Source organism: Trachemys scripta, chromosome 4, assembly GCF_013100865.1.
Source record: "Trachemys scripta elegans isolate TJP31775 chromosome 4, CAS_Tse_1.0, whole genome shotgun sequence".
Lineage (NCBI taxonomy): Eukaryota > Metazoa > Chordata > Testudines > Emydidae > Trachemys > Trachemys scripta.
This window is the reverse complement of record NC_048301.1, coordinates 14,278,704-14,301,326: the sequence shown is the minus strand read 5'-3', so window position 1 is coordinate 14,301,326 and position 22,623 is coordinate 14,278,704. Positions and strand designations below refer to the sequence as shown.

Sequence of the window (22,623 nt, the reverse complement as noted above, 5' to 3'; positions counted from 1 at the left end):
AATAAACAAAGAAAAATCACACCCCTACAAATGATCCGCTACTCTAACTCCTAGCAGATTTATGCTACCGTGGGCTTCTGCTCCCAACAAAGCCTCTTGGTCACATTGACTTACAGATCCACAGCAAAGAGTCAACATCCTTCCAAACTGGATGTAGAAGAAACATCTGTTCTCAAAGGAGAAGTTTTTTTGCTTTTCAGTTGGCTTTTACTTTTCTAGGAATGGCGTTTATGACAAGGGGATGGAGAGGTGGGGCAGGGGTGGGGGAGTTTCACTCATGCAATTTAATTAGCCTTCTTGGCTAAAGATAGTGGAAGACAGGACGGGTAGCTTGCAAGCAGGAAAGAACCCTGTATGTATCCTCTGCAAAAAAACAACAACAAACAACAACCACCTATTTAATTAACGTACATTATACCATCAGGCCTGAAAGAAAAAGAAAAAAAGAGACACAATCATTTCATTCAAAGTAAAGGTTAAGGGCTGTAGTCAAGGCAGAGCAAGGCTCCAATTAGGTCGACTGCATAAGGGACCAGGAACATGGTCTCCAAGACATGACTTCAGTGCTCTTTCTTCCTTTCCCCTTTTGCTGGGGGCTTATCTGGAAACATGTGGGAAGAGCCAGCATGTGGTGGAACTATCCCAAGTTGCATTGACCAATCTGACAGGGTGTTAGGCAGCAAGGTGAATTAGGCTGCACTGTAAGGTGTCACCGGACTCAAATGATAAAGACTAACAGATTTATTTGGGCATAAGCTTGCGTGAGTAAAAAACCTCATTACTTCAAATGCATGGCGTGAAAGTTACAGACGCAGGCATTATATAATGACACATGACACATTATATAATGCCTGCATCTGTAACTTTCACTCCATGCATTTGAAGAAGTGGGTTTTTTACCCACGAAAGCTTATGCCCAAATAAATCTGTTAGTCTTTAAGGTGCCACCGGACTCCCTGTTGTTTTTGTGGATACAGACTAGCACGGCTACCCCCTGAACTTTTTATCATTTGAGGGGAAGCCCACATAATTTATTTGCTCTGTCATTGTCAGATCCAGCTGGCTAGAAAGCAAGCAAGCAAGTAAAGGGAATAGACAAAGGGGAACCAAGGGGGAAAAATACCCTAATTTGCAGGAAGACAGTAAAAGTCAGGTTAGAAAGTTGGCAGGAGCAGTCCTACATCAATAGCAAAGGCACTGAGGTAGGGACTGCTAGTCTCCACTATGTAATTGATAATAGGAATTTGCTGTGCCTACAACAGAAATACATTAATGTCTGAAGAGGCAGCATGCTTTTTTGCAAGAACTCAAAGCAATTTCCCCTGCAGATCAGTAATTATTTGGTAAGGGTCAACAGGACTGGTGCTGTGCCAGATTGTCCCGAGCCCACAGACATTCTAAACAGATAACACAAAATACCCAGAGAGACAAGGGTTCTCTTAAGAGCATTTCCCCCCCTACTGTTTGTCAGTCAAAGTAAATAAAACTCTCAGCCAGAGATTAACACATGTTAACTTCATGAGAGGAGTGAATTTTGAGAAGCAATTTGAAAGAAGAATCCTCATGCAGGTCAGTAATGCATTTCAGTGACCATGTTTGTATAATGCTACCATACTGCAGAGGGCAGTTGATCCAGATTGCTGGATGGAAACTTGAGAGAATACAACTTTGGCATGCATGATCTATGAACAAAACGTATAATCATGTGAAAATAGAGCTGGATACATGTAGAGCTGAACCACTTTATTTTGGAAAGATATAACACTGCGACATTATATGACAGGGCACTGCAAACACTGTCACACAGTTGATATATCACACTGATGCAGAGTAACTTCTATCTATATTTTACAGGAAGACTGAACTGCTATATTAAATGGACACTCACCTACTTCTGACAATGCTATGATAGACCTTTAAAAAAAGAAAGCCATTGTGTAGTTAAGAGTTCTGAAATCTGTTTAAGTATTTGGGAGAAGCAAGCCTACCAGAAAGACTATTGAGTCACCTATATTTAAGCCCCAGCTACAAAAATATGGCACTAGAAAGTGTTCAAAAACTGCATTGTCAATTGCATAGTTACTACACTGCTGCTGCAACATACTGCCATGCAAAATCTACAGAAAAGCAGAACTGAGGGAGTCTGCTGAACAGGTAGGATGATTTTTATATGTACAAGTTTATAATTGGAAATCCTCATTTTCTGTTGAAGTACAAAAATTCACCAACAAAACATAACTACCACCCTCCACATCCCCACCCTTAAAATGGCAAGGGTCCTTTAAAGAGACCTTCAACAAAATGCACACCTTGGTCCCCATGTCCACAGTAATTCATACCCTATGTATCATTGTGTGTTTATGCTTACTCTGCTTTGCCTTTCTGTTGCAGATAGCAGCAGTGTCTTTAAGACGTCACTTTGTGTGGAAGAATGTATGATACAAATAATTAGCGAGGCGGTTTAGTAAAGCTTTCTTGGAGGGTTTGTTTAAACTTTTGTTTTTGTTTCATTAATCACACAGATTTCTATTCAAATAAATCCATACAAGAAACCTACAGCTTATCATGGGCTCTGTGACGTGTCCATACTGCTCTTGGCGGTGCTTTGGAGGGGTGCAAAGATGACCGTAACCCACCTTTACCCCTCCGCGCTCCTAGGGTCAGCCTGCTACCGATCCAGTCCTTGGTGTAAGGCAGAGCAGGCTCAATGCTGCATGTTGTGCTACAGGTGCACTGGGTTGACCAAATGGTAATTAGCATGTCAAGCTTCTTGAATGTAGGCATGATCTTAGAAGATATTTCACTAATCCCAATTAAGTAAGTGAACTGTTTACTTGTATAGTGTTTAAGGCCCCAATCCGGCAAAGAATTACATACATGCTTAACTGACACACTGAATAACCATACTGAAGTTAATTTTTACAAAGCTAGGCACATCTGTAAGCCTTTGCAGGACTGGTGCTTAAGTGGCTTAACTATTTCATATGTGCAACTCAGGCCTTATTTTAAATACCCCAAATATTTTATTCCCCTCTATGCATTCTATAGTAAGCTTTATATATGTGCAAACAGAATGAATTATTTAGCACACAAATCAAATGAAAAAAATCCTTGGGAGCAGGCAGAATCAGTACATGCACTATGCAATACATGATAAGCCAGAACTTTCTTCACTATTATCTTGACCTTTAAAGAACTGTTAAGAACATACTTACCATAAAAAGTAAGGTACCCAAACAAGGCAGACACAAAATAGAGTAGGAAACTCAGACCAATTCCTGTGTTGGTTACATTCTGCATTCTGCTTTTCGATGGACTAAAATGCAAAATAGTCCAAAATAATTATTATGGTTTGAGGTGTTGAACACATAGCAGTTTATCTTTAGAATGATCTTGAAATTTACAGGGATGAACCCCTGTGGTTTAACATTACCAATACTTTGCTGGTCCCTGTATTTGCAGATTTCAAATCACTTTACACAAGACAAGTATCATTATCCCCATTTTACAGACATGGAAACTGAGGCACACAGAGGTGAACTTTCCCTCCCCACAGTTCTGACTTGCCCAAGATGACACATCAAGTCAATGGCAGAGCCAGGAATAGAAAGAACTTAGTCCAGTATCCTATCAACTGAGCCACACAGGGTGACTATCATATCAGTGCAGATCTGGCCAAATACAGGCTCTCTGGCTGCTATAAAAATCAGCTAGTAAAGGTCTGTGGATTTTGTTTTTTTTCCAGTAGACAATCAAAACGTATTTGCTAATTTCTCTGCTACAAATATAATCAGAGGCTATGTCTACACTACAAGCTAGGCATGTGATTCCCCTGCTTGTGTACACCTATTTGCAGTAGCTTGATGGAGAGCTTGCGCGAGTATAAATAGTAGTTTAGCTGCGGAAACATGGACAGCAGAGGCAGGGGTGAGCTGGGCTGAAAACAATGGGTACATATTTGGCATGGCATAGCTCAGCTGTGCCTCTGCTGACAGTTCCCATGCCATCATGGCTATATTACAATTCATACTCGCTAGCTCTTATTAAGCAAACACGATTATGTGCATATGAGCAGGGGAATCACACCTCTAGCTTGTAATGTAGACATAGCCTAAGAAGCAAATGCCAGTGCTGCCTCAGATGAAAATTTTGCCTACCTAATATATAAAGGATAAACCCTTGTCATTGTTCAACAGCACTAAGTTAAATACGGAACAGATTTTCTGACAACTTTGACTGAATAAGAAAAACACTATCGTTATATTTTAACATTACTTGCTTTCCATATGTTACCTTTGAAGCTCACAGTAAATGGGCAATACTGAGGTATGGCAGAGAAACGAGAAGGCCATGGTTGGGATGGCATAAGCGCTCTAAAAAGGAGGGGAGGGGAGAAAACAAAGAAAACATAATTTCTCACTATAAACAGCTGTAAATTAATTTGAGTGTACCTAAGATTCTACTTCATGGCCTCAATCCAATACCTGAAATCAATGGGAGTGTTTTTGGACTAATGCTTCTGGATAATCTCCATACTACAGAACGGGGGTTTCCCAATTTTTTCATGAAACTGGGCCATTTCAGCTAAGAACTCCAGTATATCAACCAATGGTCATATTTAAGGTTAATCTTCCACTGACTGTGGAGTGTATGGGCTGCAAGACTCTTTTTGGATATATAAGGCCCAAAAGTGCCAAATCCTACTCACCTTACTTATGTAGGTACTTCCACGTTAGTTCCTGAGCCTACTCCCATAAGTAAGATGAGCAGGATTTGCCACATAGGGTCAGTAAACACTACAATTGGTCATTTATATAGTATGAAACTTACTAAATTATAAGTACAGCTGTCTAGAACATGCAACATTATTGTGTCAAATTATTGACTCCTTTAACCTGCCCTGAACTTTTAGTTAAAAAAATTCAGTATTCATGTCTCTTAAAAATTGGTTACAGCATTCAAAAACCTGAAAGACCTAAAAATAAATGCTTTTGCAAATGAAGTCTGAAGGCTGTTCTATACTCAAAAGTTTTATCAGTAAAACTGCCAGGGGGGTGATTTTTCTTCTGCACAACTTAGAGCTAGAAACTTTTTTTAAATGAAAGCTGAGACACTGGAGCACAACTGAGGGGCATATTTGGGTACCCCCAACCTACAGCTATTCCTTTAGAAAACATTGGTTTATGCCCTAAGCCAGGAGAGTTCACATCCATTAAAAAACCTCTGCACACCCCACCTGTTAATAAGATACACAGCACATTACCTCCTTAGAAAAATGAAAGAGCTTTGCTTTACAATCCTCAGTAGAATTTGAAATCTGTGCAAGATACATACACAAAATAAGGGAAATGACATTAAATGACTGACTACAAACCACAGACATTAGATCACATTGCTTCTAGCTAATAAAATCATGCTAATTAAAGAATGCCAATATTATATGAATGAAAAGGAACTAAGGATTTATCAACTATTTTTTTAATTATAAAATATTACTAATCCGAGGGTTTTGATGTAGAGAAAGAATTACTTATATTACTAAAAAGTTAGAAAAACTTCAAAATAGCATGTATGTTACCTGTAAGATCTCTATAGGGCTGTTTAATGTCAGTGGACAAGGGATGGACCATTTTTTTATTACAACCTGTAAAGACAGAGTTTATTTAATATTCTCAAGACTGCCTAAAAGCTGGGGTATTATATAAATAACTAGAACATGTGGATATTGATAAACACAGTAATACAGGGCACTGCGTCAATTGTAAACAACCTGCTTGTCTATTGGAGAGCTGGGCAAGGAAGATAAAAAGGATTTGATAGAAAATGCTGCCAACATCATTCCCAGCCAGTTAATTAAATATTAAAGGCTGCCTTAAAGGAGGCATGGCTGGAGTATAGGTCTAACATTGCAATAGCAGAAACATGGTTGCAATTAGAAGGCAAAGTGGGAAAAGAAAACCCCCAAAACCAAAACCCTAACATTTCCCAGAAAGCTATAGGGAGTTTTACCTACACTGATGGTTTTAACAGTTTCATGTGGTGAGAATGAAAATTAGAAGGAAATTAAGGAAAAAAATATGACTTTCCCTCTCATGAGTTGATTTATAATTATAGTTGCACTCTTCCTGTCACTGTATTTATGGCTCTGTCCACATTTCCCATTCTAGTTATCTATATTTAGAGGTTAGAAATTCTTTGTATCACTTGCTCGAGGCTTTAAACATGAAATAATAAGGGGTCAAATTCATAACAGGGGTAAAATGGAAGAGATCTGTCCTTTTATCTCTAAAAATCTACCAACTATCTGTACAAACATGTTAGAGAGACAAGATTGATCTTTTATTGGACCAACTTCTGCTACTGAGAGAGAGAAGCTTTCGAACTTATATGAACTCTTCTTGAGGTACATGTGCAAACCTGTGGCATTCTCAAGAAAGCAATGACTAGAAGCGCCCCCACTCTTATGCAGTATCCCCAGCAAAAGTGTGGCCAGAGGGAACAGTGGGTATATGGCATGCTATTCATGCAACCTTGCAACACAGGCACAAGAAAACCCTCAGCAGCAATAACACAGGTCTTAAATTATGCAGCTTAGAAGCGTTTGTCAAGTACAAACTAAGACAGAAACGTGCAATTTTTATAGCTTCATAAGAAACGTAGTACCCTCCGCATCTCTGAAATACATAGCATTTCCTAGCCCCACACACAAGGTCTGGGCCTGGAACCAAAATGCTTTCTACCTCTGCAGTATCCATGGTTGAATCTTGCTTATAGTTTATGTTCATCTTTTATGGTTCTATGCATACATTTCTTCTTTTTTTTTCTGATCTTTTCATTCATCGTAATGACTTATTTCTGAAAACGGCACCCATTTCCTTTTAAATGTAAAAGGACTACAGGGTGCATTTTAAAACTCATTGCACGTACCTCAGCCCAAGACCTAACCAATAATTCTTGAGGGTGGTAGCTTTTTTAAAATGTATTTTAGAAGGCAGGTCAAACACTGAACTAATAATGGAAACTCATTTTCAGCCTTGTTAACTATGGAGAGGCTATTGTTGCTCCATAATATCAAGCTGCAGAAGATTACCTCCCAACCTCCCCATAAGAGCATTTCAGTTCTTGACAGATCCCCTAAGGAGCTGTTTTGGACAGCTTTGAAGTTTGGTTTTATCACATGGTTCAGTTCCTAATGGGTTGCCTTGCTCTCCTGGATGGCACGTTCTTCGGACTCATTTTCCACAATGTTTATCCTTTTATACAATAAGTCTGCCGTGCAAGTCAATGCAAGCCAGAGTAAAGCAGGGGGCATTTTGCCATGCTTCTAAATAGGACTCTTTACATACCTTCTTGATCCTACTAAATATTACATTTGTGCATTAGCAACTGTATATTCTCTCCAGTAAAAAGCAATGCAATTCTAAGGCACAATTCTCTTCCTAGTGCTGCATAACAGATCTCAGCTCCAATATTTGGTTCTGTTTCCTTTACAGAGCCCACAATAGGGGAATATCAGGGTCAAAAATCCCCCAAATGGCTCGGAGGAAAGAAGTTTTCCTTTCAGTTGCAAAGAAGGTGTTTGATGTATTAATATAAATTGCCTAAGTTCTACTTCTCTTGGATTCTTTTCAAGCAGTTTCACTTTGAACTGTCTCACTTCATTCTACATGTAAATTTAATTTACTTGTAATATGACATTTTCTTCCTGTGCTAGTTACAGTAATAGTTAGAAGCTAAGAAAACAGAATTCCATTCCACAAGTAGGAAAATGAAGTGTACATGCCAGTTTTCACTGCCGTGTCAGCAAAACAAAAATATTGTTACATTTACCAGACCAAAATATAATTATTTTAAATCTTTTCACATGCTTTAAAGTTCATACATATTTTCATACCTCTTCAGAAAAACAAACTTATCCTGTCCAAAAAAGTGTATGCCGGGACACAGAGAAAACTCTTAATTTTACAGAGAACTTTAAAAAAAGAAGGAAAAAAAAAGGAAAGACTTATAAAAGCATTTAAACAATAAGAAAAATGTTAGCTAGATAAGCTGTGCACTGATTTTTAACTTACCACAAGAGCAAAGTACACCATAAAGAAAAATGATAAACTACTTGTATAGCCAAGAAAGCCTGTAAAATAACAGTAAAAATAAAAGGCAATTTATAAGAAAATTGATCCTAATGTACAGCTAAAGCTTTACATTGTAGGCATGTTTTCTATTACAGTGCTTGGTATCTGGGGCTTAAGACTCAGAATAACAACATTCCAACTGCCTGTCACAGATCATTTATGTAGTTTTGTAGGGCAGAATTAGAACTGGCTTACCACTAATGGCATGCTGTAAGTAAATGCAGCTCTTTAATGTTCTGCTGTAAAGATTTTATTTTAGTATAGCAGACAAAATACTATTGCAACCCAAGTAATAGGTTAACTAGGCAGGCCTGGAAGGCAGAACATGCTACAATAACTTAAATAGTCCCTACCATCACCAACCCCCTGCCAGCTAAAATAAATAAATAACCCATTAAGGTTTTTAAGTCCTCAGTTGTAATTGCTACTAAAATAGAATAATACTATCTTCTTTCCTTAAATTACTTACCAATTTTCGGAAGAAGTGCAAGGGGAAAAACAATGCAGACTGAAGTAATCAGTAACAGCACTCTGCCATCAAGATACCATGACCTATTGGAAAAGTTAATTATAAATTGCACAAAGTGCAAAGGCCCTAAAATATACATATACTACTTTACTAAACACTTATCTTGGACAAATAATCCTTAGGAGAAAAATATGCTTTTTTAATTCAGCATCACTAGATCATCATGCTCACTATAAGGATTTGTATTTTTAAGTTTATATATATATGGTTGTATTGAAATTGAGTTCTCCAACGGTCAGAATACAGGAATGACCAACACTCTAGACAGTTTTCTGGTAGGCAAATGTTTGCAGTGAGATTGGTGGAAGAGGCCTGATTTACATAGCTGTGATTACGTCTTAATAATCATGCAGTATGCAAAACCCTGAGCTCAGACAAAGTAGTTGATCACAGCACTGGGATTTCCAGGACCATGGTTAAATCTCAACATCTGTACAGTATGACAGCTGCAATCTGATTGACTAGTGCTCTCAGAACCACACATCCATATGACCAAAACAAAAGTGACCATCTTAGCTTCCCACTCTTTTCCCTATCCTGTTTCTCCCACATGACCTTGGCTCATCCTCCAGCTCCAAGATGCCAAACACGGACAGCTAAGCTACACACAAGCATACTTAATTTTTAAAAAAATTAATTATACTGATTTTTTAAAGACCCTACTTCTCCCTTCTGCCCAAGTTTCAGTGAAAAACAGGCTGAAGGGTTGCAGGCAGCAGAGAGAAAACATCTATATCCATCATATTCAGTCTTCAAATAATGTTTATGAGAAATGTATGTTTTCTGAGGAGAAGAGAGACAGAGGAAGGAAAGAAGGGAGAATGAGATATTTATTTTTTAAAAATATTTATTGTGGGAAAAGTGGCCAATATTTCCTAGGGGCACAGATATAAGAAAAGTAAAGGAGAAAAAGGGGGTGAAAGAGCATCTTCTTTGTCATTTACATATATTGCATCAAAGAGGTACACAATGCTTTACAGAAATCAAAATTCATCCAAAAAGTTAGAGTCCCTTCTCCAAAGAACCTGAAGTACAGAGGCACAAATTGTTATTAAAAACAGTAACAGAGGGTGCTCCCTGCTAACCTGGTAATAACCACCATATCCTTGACTGATAAATACCTTGCACATCAGCCTTCGGGTTTATTACCTATAAACACCTTGGCCTTAGAGTTTGTGTAGTCCAGGATATGGTTAGCACTTCATACACAGGCAGCACCCTCAAGACATCATTTAAGAAAAGAAGCAGATGACCTGAGTTTCATAGAAAAAGTAAAAAGAACAGGAGTACTTGTGGCACCTTAGAGACTAACAAATTTATTAGAGCATAAGCTTTCGTGGACTACAGCCCACTTCTTTGGATGCATATGAAGAAGTGCATCCGAAGAAGTGGGCTGTAGTCCACGAAAGCTTATGCTCTAATAAATTTGTTAGTCTCTAAGGTGCCACAAGTACTCCTGTTCTTTTTNACTCTAATATAATGTTTCTACAAAAGTTTTCAATACATAGCAAAATGGTCACTTGACTTGGAAGTATGACCTCCAGTTGGCAATAATGCTGTCAGCTTGTGGACTCTGGGCTTTTTGTCTCACTATACATAACACTTTTTTAAAAAACAGGACTGGTAGTTGTCCACATAAGTGACAGTCTATATTTTTCATAGATAGTACTTTTTCTATGACAGGTTTCAGAGTAGAAGCCGTGTTAGTCTGTATCCGCAAAAAGAACAGGAGTACTTGTGGCACCTTAGAGACTAACAAATTTATTAGAGCATAAGCTTTCGTGGACTACAGCCCACTTCTTCGGATGCACTTCTTCATATGCATCCGAAGAAGTGGGCTGTAGTCCACGAAAGCTTATGCTCTAATAAATTTGTTAGTCTCTAAGGTGCCACAAGTACTCCTGTTCTTTTTGCGGATACAGACTAACACGGCTTCTACTCTGAAACCTGTCATAGAAAAAGTACTATCTATGAAAAATATAGACTGTCACTTATGTGGACAACTACCAGTCCTGTTTTTTAAAAAAGTGTTATGTATAGTGAGACAAAAAGCCCAGAGTCCACAAGCTGACAGCATTATTGCCAACTGGAGGTCATACTTCCAAGTCAAGTGACCATTTTGCTATGTATTGAAAACTTTTGTAGAAACATTATATTAGAGTTTTTTTTTAAAAAAATGTATTGTTGCCTTGATGTGCTACAGCTTCAGTTACTTTCTAATGAAACGTTGCTATTTGCAGCCCTTAGGAGCAGTGTCAGTTAATACCACCCAGCCTAGGCAACAGCAGAGCTCCAGCAGTAATAGTGGCAGCCATCTTGGATAAATATAGAGACAGTTTTCTCACTGTTTACAATTTGTCCCTCATGTTTGCTTTAAAATGTTGCATTTACTCAGTACTTTATTGAGGTTATTCCCTGAAAGTGTGCCCCCAATATATTTACATGTCATTTTAATTCACAGTTGGTCATAATTTGTTTCCCACAGGGTGGCTGATGAACTTTAAAATTAATAGAGGGGGTAAGTAAATGGACCATACATGCGGCATTAAGTGAGGGGTAAGCTGAAGTACCTCAGCTGCAGTATACAGCGGCATCTCTGTTTTAAGTTACATGACTATCTAGACCAACAGCTAAACAATCAATAGATTACAGTACCAATAACCATTGAGGAGTTAGGAGGACAAAACTTTTTTGGTTAGCATGTACTAATCAATACTATTATGTTTGGAAAATGCATTCTTAAAAAAAAGAACATAAAATACAACTACAACATATGAAATACAAGTCAGAAAAAAGAAAGTATTACAAAAATATTTTTAAAGTGTTTTAGTGTGAAATATGGAAGTTATGTTTTATTAAAAATATAAGAGTGAAACATCAGTGATCAAACAACCCCCCCAAGTTTTTCCATAAAGTATTAAAGTATAAAAACATTTTCTCTCAAAATGAAAGTTTTTAGATTTCCTATAAAACTGGTTTGAGCTGTAACTTTACTCCTCTATGATAAAAATGTTCCAAGTATGAAATATGGAGTATAAGTTTTTAGCTGTACTGCAAATGTTTTGGCAAGCAGATGTTCTTTTTTTCCATATTTTAAACTAAAAACAGACATTTATAAATTGATTTAATTTCATTCCCAAATAGAACAGGACAAGACCATCATATGTTCTAAATTAGGCTCTTACTCTCAGTCCATATCAGTTATACAACACACAGGCAAGACAACTTAATTGCATCAATCATATCCTCCTGACAGGGTCATTAAATGTTAACAGAGAGCTCACAAATTACAACATTTTGACGCAGTCTGTGTTTTAAACTACGTTCATGTCATCGTCAAAAAATATATGGAGTTCTTGTTATTCAGACTGATTGAAACATTTCCATTTACAATTAACAAGTGTGTATACGGTACTTTTTTAAAAAATATACAAAATAGGCATTAAGGCACATTGCAAACTATGGTCCTAAGCCTGGAAACACTTATACATTTTTTTAATTTTATCTACAGAAAAATGTACATGCATACACATACTCTAAATACATTGCATATGTGCATATTTAGATCCTATACATGCATATAAAACTCATTTTTCACAGATAGTGATGTTTCAAGTGTGTGAATTTGCTAAACTAACTGAAGTTTAAGATAAACCATGCACCAAAATGAAAGCACATCAGATGCCATATTGACCTAACAGAAACAAAACTGTCATGTAACCACATCTGGAAACAAATTTCCTACTATAATTAGTTAAATCAGCCACCCAATATTTATGTCCCTTGCATATTTAAGACTACCTTTAGGTTTGATATTTGATTACGTATTTTGGGTGCTTAATTATTTCCTACAATTTTACAAATTAACTACCAAAGAGGTATACATTAAGGTTGCAACAAATGGACAAAAGGAAATAAAAATATTAAAGGTTCTGCTCCATCATGACAATTCAGGCTGCCGTGTGAAGCTTTAAGGAAAAAAAGAAGTTATAGATGAGGCAAACAGGCTTTGGACATGCAGAAAAAACAAGGAAAAAAGTCATAGTTCAGTGTATGCACTTTGATTATGGCTTAATCAGTAATTTCAAAATACGTTTTATATATGGAACAGATTATGGGAGTTTGATCATACCCACAGTGGAAAGATTCCCATTGACTTCAAATGGAAATGGATCAGATCAAAGGAACTCTCAGTATGTTTCAGGTAAGATACATATTCTGGTAGTGTTCTCATTTTGAACATATGAATTATTTATGCGACAACCAGCAAAGTTTGGTGGCGTCTGTATCAGGCAGAAATTTTGGCACATTAAGAAATACAACTCTTTCTTCTAGACTGTAAGGTCTTCAGACAGGGACTGTGTCACTATATATGCTTGTAAAGTGCCTAGCAGAATGGGACCACATTCCTGATTGGGGCCTCTAGATTCTACTGTTATATGAATGCCAATAATTGTGAAAAGATAATTAAAAGTTACTACAATCCTTATTACAATTTTTTGTTGGAAAGAGTCAACTCTCAATGAACACAACCATTATTTAAAAGTAAAGTAAAATCAATAGTAAATGTCTGGTTATATTGGACTGCAAAAATAAAGAATTTTTTCCATAACACTTACTCAATCAATTCAATATGCTTAACGTCACAGTGCTCAGAGAGGGCTTAAAATATCAGGTTGAAGGTGGAAGATGACATTAGTTACAATGTTAAAGACAACAATTACATCTTTTTTTTCAAGCTTATGGTAATATTTTCCAAATTAAAAGCAAACACAAAACATGACCATTTTATACAGCGCTTTAATAGGTTAATGACCTCTATTATTCAAAAAAAAAGAATTCAGACTATCACAGACTGCTCTTTCCCTAAGTGACAACAGTTTTTAATTATAACCATAAAAAAGTATCAAATTGAAAAAATTAAATTAAGCAAAAATCACATTTTTTAAAGTAAGCACTACAACATTTATGTACTGTGTCTGTATCACTCGCATACACAATGTCTCTCGGTCCGAGTTGGTATACTGAGCTTAAGCCCAGAGAAAAATGTTATAACTGAGTGAAAAAATCTCCTAAAATAAGAGTTTCAAAACAGCCATAACACAACCTAAAACATATTGTCATGAATGGTGACAGCACTGTAACAACCAAAATAAGATATTCTAATGCTGAAGCTGGAACGTTTTTCTTAGCTAGCAGAGCCAGTTTTCTTGTGATGGATCTGATTCAGATCTAAAGTACGTTGCGCCTGCTATATACAACTATATAGCTGTACTTCCAAAGCATAATTTCTTTAATGGAAGCCAAGTTGGGGAATTATAAACCATGTTTGAAAACTTGGCATGTTTCTCAAGACAAGTCCAATTATTGAAGCAAGACAACAAATATTTAAATTTGAATGCCTGCTGGGTTTTGTATTGCGGTTTAACAATATGCAAAGTGATAACATGACAGAAGTTTCAACGTTTTGGTTTTTTCTGCCTTCTCTTTTCAAGCTCAGTTCTCACAAGATTCTTGCTTCCTGCTGTAGAAAAAGAGATTTTTTTTTGGATGGAGTTTTGACTTCAAAGGCTGCAAAATCAAGCTCAGAAATTACAGGCCTAATTTCCTACTTGGGAATAACTTCACTAAAATCTATGGAGTTAAAGTAATGTGAAATTTATGAGGGAAGAGAATCAGGCTCTATTTTTGTATGTGATGAAGAACTCAAACATGCCAACAGCATTCTGTGTTCCAGGAACTCCTGTAAATCACTAATTTTTTAGCGTGTGAAATCAAAGGGAAATGTTGGTATCCATACTTTGCAACAGAGCTGGACTCCTTCTACAGGACTTGCTTTCTTCCATTATATAATGTTTGAAACATTTTTCTCTTACCCGCTGTCATTTCCACTTATGAATCCTGCAATTGCACCAGGCAGCTCAGATTTAACAATTAAAAGATAAGATGACATAGCTGTGAATAGAAGTGGAACAGATTTAGTACTGGAATACTAGCATCTCTAGTAATTACAATTAGCATGGCTTGCCCAGAGTGGTTGGAATGTAACATCCCAGCTAGTTATTAGACTCAGTGGCACCACAGACAAAATTAATGCTTTTTTTCATATACTTCCATTAGAAATATCTACAAATCCACATGCATTACACCCGTTAACTAAAGCAGCAAAGAGATTACTACCACATGAGATCTTGAAATAAGGAACATTTTATAGGATACTAAAGAAAAATAGTATGAAACAAAATGGAGAAAAACCCATACAAGTTGGAAAAAAAAAAAAAAAAAAAAAAGGAATTTCTTGCTAAGCTTTCTTCCTTAAACTTGATCTACAACCAGTAGCCTGGCTGCAGCATGTTCTCTTCACCCTTCTTTTATAAATAAAAAAATATCTGTGGGGTACTAAATTATGTGAACAAATCATGACAATTATTTATATTTAGAAAATATTTAAAATTATGTCCTTTGATTTTTTTTTTTTAGATCAGTCAGTACACTAATATCTAATACACATTGCAACAATTTAGGCAAATACAGGATTGATATATTTTTACAATACAAAATTATTAATATTTCTGGTAAGTAATTATAACAAATATGTAGCCAACTAGGACTTCAAAGGTTATCCCTGTCCTGCATACCATGGCCACTAGGAATATCATGGGAATAACAGAGACAGAACTCTGTTCCTCCTGCTTAAAAAGCACAGAACACTTTAGAGTCAAAGAAGAATCTCTATTAAATTGTCAGCAGCATAGGAACTATGATACACAATTAAGCATTTACGATTCTGTTTAGATGAGAGCAATGATATAGACAACATATACAGTTAATCATTACGCTCTGTAAAAAGGCCTTGGGGGTAAACAACAACTCTTACAACTTTCTTTGCTATTACTCATTAATATATTACCTCATCTACAACCCATTAGCCTCTAGAAGAGGCTACTTCTCATGTTACTGAGTCTTCTCTGTCTGTAAAGGTTTACATATAGTTCCAAGATCAACCGAAAATTACTCAGTGATTTGTTCAGTTTTACAGTAGCTTATAAGACACACCTAAAACTACCGTGAAGGTACCCTTCCACTCTTCAGAACTGAATGATTTTAGGAAATTGCTGAAAAAGCTTTAAATATTTTTAAAATCTGAAAAACATTTTTTGGATTTAATAAGATTAAAGATTATTCCACTATACTCAATTATTTTGTGGTTTTTAATCAACTTAAGTTGAAACCAAATACAGCGCATTTCTGAAAGCTGATTTTAAGATTAGACACAATAAAAAAATAAAATAGACTGTTCCAATCTTTAAAAGTTAGTAATCACAGAAGCTGCAGCACTGAAACAGTTAATGGTAAATTCTGAAGAGAAGGAATGTGGTCTCTATAAAGAAAGTGAAATGTATTAATACAAAGTGACATGTACCTACAGCAAGGTTAAATTAAAAACAGTTGCTAGGTCACTAAATAAGGAAATATTCACTTCTTTGTATTAAAAAGCTCAGATTTTTCCAATCTAGAACTGTTTTTCCCTGTTGACACAGTTGTTGATAAGGCCTGGTGAGAAATTTTATTTGGTGTCACCTATTTGATTCTTTTGTTACCGAAATTCGACGGTATATGCTATATAAGAATATGTATAATTGAATATAATTTTTAAAATATCAGTATTACCCTAGGAAGAAGACAAAGAACTGAATTTTCTGATGTTGACCTACAGATACATGCATACAAAAAGGCAGATTTTTAAAACCCTTGAAGTTAAGAAATGGTAACTTACAATTCATCATTAACTGTCCATCAATCTCTCTCTTACTTGTATTATACAATTCATTCTACGTACGCAGGCCTGAAGTTTCAGACACTTATCTCCTTCAGAAAGATTTTTTAAAATTATAATTTCTATTGCAACTTCAGCTGTAGAAAGCTTCAGATTAATATCAAATTTAGATTTTCTGCTAATACACGATGTCACTCTTCCCATGCATTTCTATTAGCCTCTGGCTAACCATTTAATTGCTTATCCTTTGTTGTGTGCTTACTGTTTGTTTTTCAAATTGGAGTCCTATTTCATTAAATTCCACTCCCAAGAAGGGAGCTAATTGTGCAACAAGAAACTTGCACGTGCTAAACATTTGGATGTATCTTATTTTCTGTATGTATACAGAATCTAATATACTAATAAATAATCTAACAAGCTACTCCAGTTTTCTTGTCCAATATATGTTCTCTTTGCCTTCTTTCTTTTCTCTAGGATATGAAGAAAATCAATGCTGAATGTACTAAGTATATTTATACCATGAAGCTTACATAAGATATGAATCTCTCTTTTGGCAACTCATGAATAAACAGCACTGCACAGGATACCATGCTCTGTTCATTGTTGAAGAGGATAACTCCAGCTTTTTTCATATCAACAAATACAGTTACATATTTCACAAGAAGAACAGCACTTTGATGAGGCTGAGAAAACCCCAAAGATTTAAATAAATAAATCAAATATTTTTATTTAAATTAAATACAGGTGATTTTTTTTTTTAAATGAACACACTTTAAATTTGAAATTGAAAACCTAAGTTAAGGCCTAAATTTATTATAATCTATTAAAATCAGGTAAATTAAATACCAAAAATAATATTACACAGTACATGTATTCTGCCAAGCTTTAAAGAAAGTCAAACCACTGAACTGCTGGAAATCACTGACTAGGCACCTGGAACCCGAGTTTATTGAAGTGCTAAACCAGCTTTTGACAGCAGTAGCGTCTTCATTTCAATTTATTCAACTAGTTCGGTTCAATGACTAGTTCATTCAAAGTTATGAAATCAACTGGGAACTGAAAAAAGCAGGAAAGCTTGTTTTCCTGTTCCAACCTATGAATAATAATTAGGTATAAGAGGTTGAGATCTATTAGTTCTAAAATCTTGAATAATAGAATAACCAGAAACAATCAATTTGATTCACTAACTACAGATGATACTTCATTAAATCAGTTTTAAATGCAAAACATGTTTTGATAAGAAAAATGTGTGTGTCCACCATTTTTAAGGGAGTCATATATAATAAAAAATAAAATGCTGGTTTTGTACATTTAATTGAATTCAAACAGTGCTTGACACAAATCACAAATAAAATATAAATATAGTAAATAAGAAATGCATCATTTACCATAACAAAAATGTAAAAATTAAGAATTTGAATAAATATAAATTAAGCTATATAATTGCTTAAATAAATATGTATAGTGTATTCTGATCGGCAAAAATGCACACCAAATTTAGTGTAGAGGCTCTATTTAGTTGCAAATCAACATATTTAATGGTTACCAACCTTTCAAAATCAACCTTTCTTTAGGAAAATAAAAAGTACAAGTGCAAAACATAATTAAAACTGATGATTAAAGTCAGCAAGAAGGAAAACTTGATTTAAATCAGGATTAAAATTAGTGATTTAAAATCGGTTTGATTTAACACACCCTGCTTTAATATATTAAACAATATGGGGGAAAAAAGAAACTAATCATGGATCCTTTGAGAAAAAAAACTACAAAAGAGTTAAAGAAATCAGTTTGTTGAAACTAAAAAGAGGGAAAGCTTTCCACTGACAAGAGATGTAGCAATTAAAAAAAAAAAAAAAAAAGTCTAACATCCATTATTTTCCAGTAAGAAGAAAAAATAACTACAATGTCCACTAGTTTTGTCCAGTGTCTACTAATAAAAGTAGGAGAAAAGGAGAGAATCAAAACAGGTATCTCTGGCTACAAAGGAATGATTTTTATGCGATTTCAAAAATGGCAGATGCAGCCATAAAATCTTCAAGTTATACTGTAAAACTTAAATGCTACTTACACTAGAGAGGACTTAGTGTATAAGTTCATCTCTCATCAGGGGAACAGATGAGCTGGTCATGAAGCTGAGCTGTTCTACAGCAATTACAAAAGACTACATCATAATCTTTGATAGTAAGGAATTAACATTTTGTGTCATTTGGTTGAGTATTAAAACAGACACTTAAGGGCTCTAAAGAATTATCTATTACATACAAAAAGTTACATTAAAAGAACATTAAGGTTGCAAAGCCAAGCACTCCAAAAATTAGGAAGTGCTAGAAGTAAGGCTGCCTGTGCAATCTGAGTTCAGCCCTCTTACGCATATATACGTATTATGACAGCCTTGGCCAGTATCATGTAGGAAGTGTGTGGCAGAGCCAAGGAGAGAATTCAACTCTTCTGAGTCCCAGTCTAGTGTCTTAAATATAAAAGAATGTCTGTTCCCTTCTTGCTTACCCTCTGCTTCATTCGCTGTCCATCTTGTGCACTGAATGATGCAGGGGTCCTATAGAATAAATGGTACATGATGATGTAACTAGAGACTGTAACATAATGCAGATGCACAAAGAGGCTGAACTACACTTGCAGAGGCAACCTTAATTTGAGCATTTCCTAATGTTTGATTTAGCAACTTTAACGATCTTTTAATTTAACTTTTTGTACATCATTACTACTAGGAACTGGCCGATCAAGAAGAATTAACCAGAGTTGAACTTTATAACTCCTCCTCGACTTATGGAAATTTTGTAATTCAACATTCCATCAGGGAGAAAAATAATAATTCTCCCCTCCTGTAAGTTATCAGCCAATAGATTCACCACTGTCCTAAAAGCAACAAGTGACAACACTTATCAATATACAGAACTTATTAGCACATTGTGAAATGCTGATGTTGGCTGGCTAGTTTGCAGGATAGGATTTATAATGTTAAGCTACTTTGCACCAAAAGTTCTTCATTATGTAGTTGGGGGCATCACAACTCACTAGAAACACATGTAATAAATGCATTAGTCATCATTTCTGTACTGTGCATTTATACTTTTTGGCCGTCACCAGATGAACCCAGATTTGAAAAACCATTATCTGGGGGAGAGAGAGAAAAATTGAGAAAAGTCCAATAAATGCACCACCAATCCTCTCAGGTAGCCCAATCTTAAGCCACCTAAATGGCTTTGCTTTTTGGTTCCCATAATACTAACTTCAGTTTCTCCTCATCATCCTACCCACAAACAGGGGATTTGCTGCCAAAGTCTAAAGTAGTGACTTAAAATCATAGAATATTAGGGTTAGAAAGGACCTCAGGAGGTCATCTAGTCCAACCCCCTGCTCAAAGCAGGACCAATCCCCAACTAAATCATCCCAGCCAGGGCTTTGTCAAGCCTGACCTTAAAAATCTCTAAGGAAGGATATTCCACCACCTCCCTAGGTAACCCTATTCCAGTGCTTCACCACCCTCCTAGTGAAAACGTTTTTCCTAATATCCAACCTGAACCTCCTCCACTGCAACTTGAGACCATTAGTCCTTGTTCCGTCATCTGGTACCACTGAGAACAGTCTAGATCAGTGGTTCCCAAACTTGTTCCTCCGCTGTTCCTCCGCTTGCGCAGGGAAAGCCCCTGGCGGGCCAGGCTGGTTTGTTTACCTGCCATGATCGGCTGAACCTGTGGACATGGCAGGTAAACAAACTGGCCTGGCCCGCCAGGAGCTTTCCCTGCACAAGCGGCAGAACAAGTTTGGGAACCACTGGTCTAGATCCATCCTCTTTGGAACCTCCTTTTAGGTAGTTGAAAGCAGCTATCAAATCCCCTCCCCCCGTTCTTCTCTTCTGCAGACTAAATAATCCCAGTCCCTCATAAGTCATGTGCTCCAGCCCCCTAATCATTTTTGTTGCCTTCCGCTGGACTCTTTCCAATTTTTCCACATCTTTCTTGTAGTGTGGGGCCTCACCAATGCCGAATAGAGGGGAATGATCACGTCCCTCAATCTGCTGGCAATGCTCCTACTTATTCACCCCAAAATGCCGTTAGCATTCTTGGCAACATGGGCACACTGTTGACTCATATCCAGCTTCTCATCCACTGTAACCCCTAGGTCCTTTTCTGCAGAACTGCTGCCTAGCCACTCGGTCCCTAGTCTGTAGCAGTGCATGGAATTCTTCCATCCTAAGTACAGGACTCTGCACTTGTCCTCATCACATTTCTTTTGGCCCAATCCTCTAATTTGTCTAGGTCCCTCTGTATCCTATCCCTACCCTCCAGCATATCTACCACTCCTGCCAGTTTAATGTCATCTGCAAACTTGCAAAGGGTGCATTCCATTCCATCCTCCAGAGCATTAATGAAGATATTGAACAAAACCAGCCCCAGGACCAACCCTTGGGACTTTCCGCTTGATACCGGCTAACAACTAGACATGGAGCCATTGACCACTACCTATTGAACCTGATGATCTAGCCAGCTTTCTATCCACCTTAATCCAGTCCATACTTCTTTAAATTGCTGGCAAGAACATTATGGGAGACCGTATCAAAAACTTTGCTAAAGTCAAGGAATAACATGTCCACTACTTTCCCTTCATCCACAGTTATCTGGTCATAGAATGCAATTAGGTTAGTGAGGCATGACTTGCCCTTGGTGAATCCATGCTGACTGTTCCTGATTACTTTCCTCTCCTCTAAGTGCTTCAAAATTGATTCCTTGAGGACCTGCTCCATTATTTTTCCAGGGACTGAGGTGAGGCTGACTGGCTTGTAGTTCTCCGGATCCTCCTCCTTCCCTTTTTAAAAGATGAGCACTACATTAGCCTTTTTCCAGTCACCCAGGACCTCCCTCGATCGCCATGAGTTTTCAAAGATAATGGCCAATAGCTCCGCAATCACATCCCCCAACTCCTTTAGCACCCTCGGATGCAGTGCATCAGGCCCCACGGACTTGTGCACGTCCGGCTTTTCTAAATAGTCCTGAACCACTTCTTTCTCCACAGAGAGCTGGTCATCTCCTCCCCAAACTGTGCTGCCCAGTACAGTAGTCTGGGAGCTGACCTTGTTCGCGAAGACAGAGGCAAAAAAAGCATTGAGTACGTTAGCTTTTTCCAAATCCTCTGTCACTAGGTTGCCTCCCCCATTCAGTAAGGGACCCACACTTTCCTTGACCAGCTTCTTGTTTCTAACAAACCTGAAGAAACCCTTCTTGTTACTCTTAACTTGGGAGGATGCATATTCATATCCAAAGGGAACTGTTGGGCAGTTCACATGATTGTTCCTTCCTTATACACCCTTTAAAAAAATCCCATGGTTGGAAAGAATGAACCTTATTCCCTCTGGCTACTTGATCTCAATCTACTAGTTCAGTTCATTACAATACCTTGCATACTAATACTAATAAAAATAGTAATACCTTGCATCTTTATAACGCCTCATGCAAAAAATCCCAAAACATTTTATCAACTTTATACACAGGAGGGGAGTGAGGTGAGGAAGAGAAACAGACTTTGTAAAAACCCCTCTGTTGAGGCACTGATCTCTTCGTCAGAAGAGACGAGAGAACTGTGAAGTGGGAGATGGGGGACAGTAAGACAGCAGAGCAGTCTTGTCTTGTGGAATTGGTGAATAACAGATCAGTAAGGTGTTTCCTCACCGATTTCAGGCAGCACAGAAGACGGAAAGAAAAGTAACAATTGTATTCCCTTGCTAGAAAGAATCTGACCAATAAAGTCCTGTTCATAGAATATCAGGGTTCAAAGGGACCTCAGGAGGTCATCTAGTCCAACCCCTTACTCAAAGCAGGACCAATTCCCAACTAAATCATCCCAGACAGGGCAAGCCTGACCTTAAAAACCTCTAAGGAAGGAGATTCCACCATCTCCCTAGGTAACCCATTCCAGTGCTTCACCACCCTCCTAGTGAAAAAGTTTTTCCTAATATCCAACCTAAACCTCCTCAACTGCAACTTGAGACCATTACTCCTTGTTCTGTCATCAGGTACCACTGAGAACAGTCTAGATCCATCCTCTTTGGAACCCCCTTTCAGATAGTTGAAAGCAGCTATCAAATCCCCCCTCATTCTTTCTTCTGCAGACTAAACAATCCCAGTTCCCTCAACCTCTCCTCATAAGTCATGTGCTCCAGCCCCCTAATC

At 37.1% G+C, this 22,623-nt stretch overlaps 1 protein-coding gene across 8 annotated transcripts in view; it reads right to left on the bottom strand.

Annotated features, from left to right (window-relative positions):
* SLC38A6 (solute carrier family 38 member 6) overlaps positions 1 to 22,623 on the bottom strand; it is a 111,595-nt gene that overhangs the window by 62,620 nt on the left and 26,352 nt on the right. For 7 of the 8 annotated variants that reach the window (XR_004645393.1, XR_004645391.1, XR_004645392.1 and 4 more), the window contains exons 6-12: positions 14,538 to 14,616; positions 8,602 to 8,684; positions 8,073 to 8,131; positions 5,579 to 5,644; positions 5,264 to 5,317; positions 4,294 to 4,373; positions 3,216 to 3,316 (exon numbers count right to left, since the gene is read on the bottom strand). Coding sequence is in view for 4 of the 8 variants with exons in the window: in XM_034767534.1 (XP_034623425.1) it covers positions 3,216 to 3,316; positions 4,294 to 4,373; positions 5,264 to 5,317; positions 5,579 to 5,644; positions 8,073 to 8,131; positions 8,602 to 8,684; positions 14,538 to 14,616 (522 nt within the window). In the remaining 4 variants the exon portion in view is untranslated. Of the gene's footprint in view, positions 1 to 1,888; positions 1,915 to 3,215; positions 3,317 to 4,293; positions 4,374 to 5,263; positions 5,318 to 5,578; positions 5,645 to 8,072; positions 8,132 to 8,601; positions 8,685 to 14,537; positions 14,617 to 22,623 lie in introns of all 8 variants that reach the window. The other variant, XM_034767537.1, reaches the window with a different exon arrangement.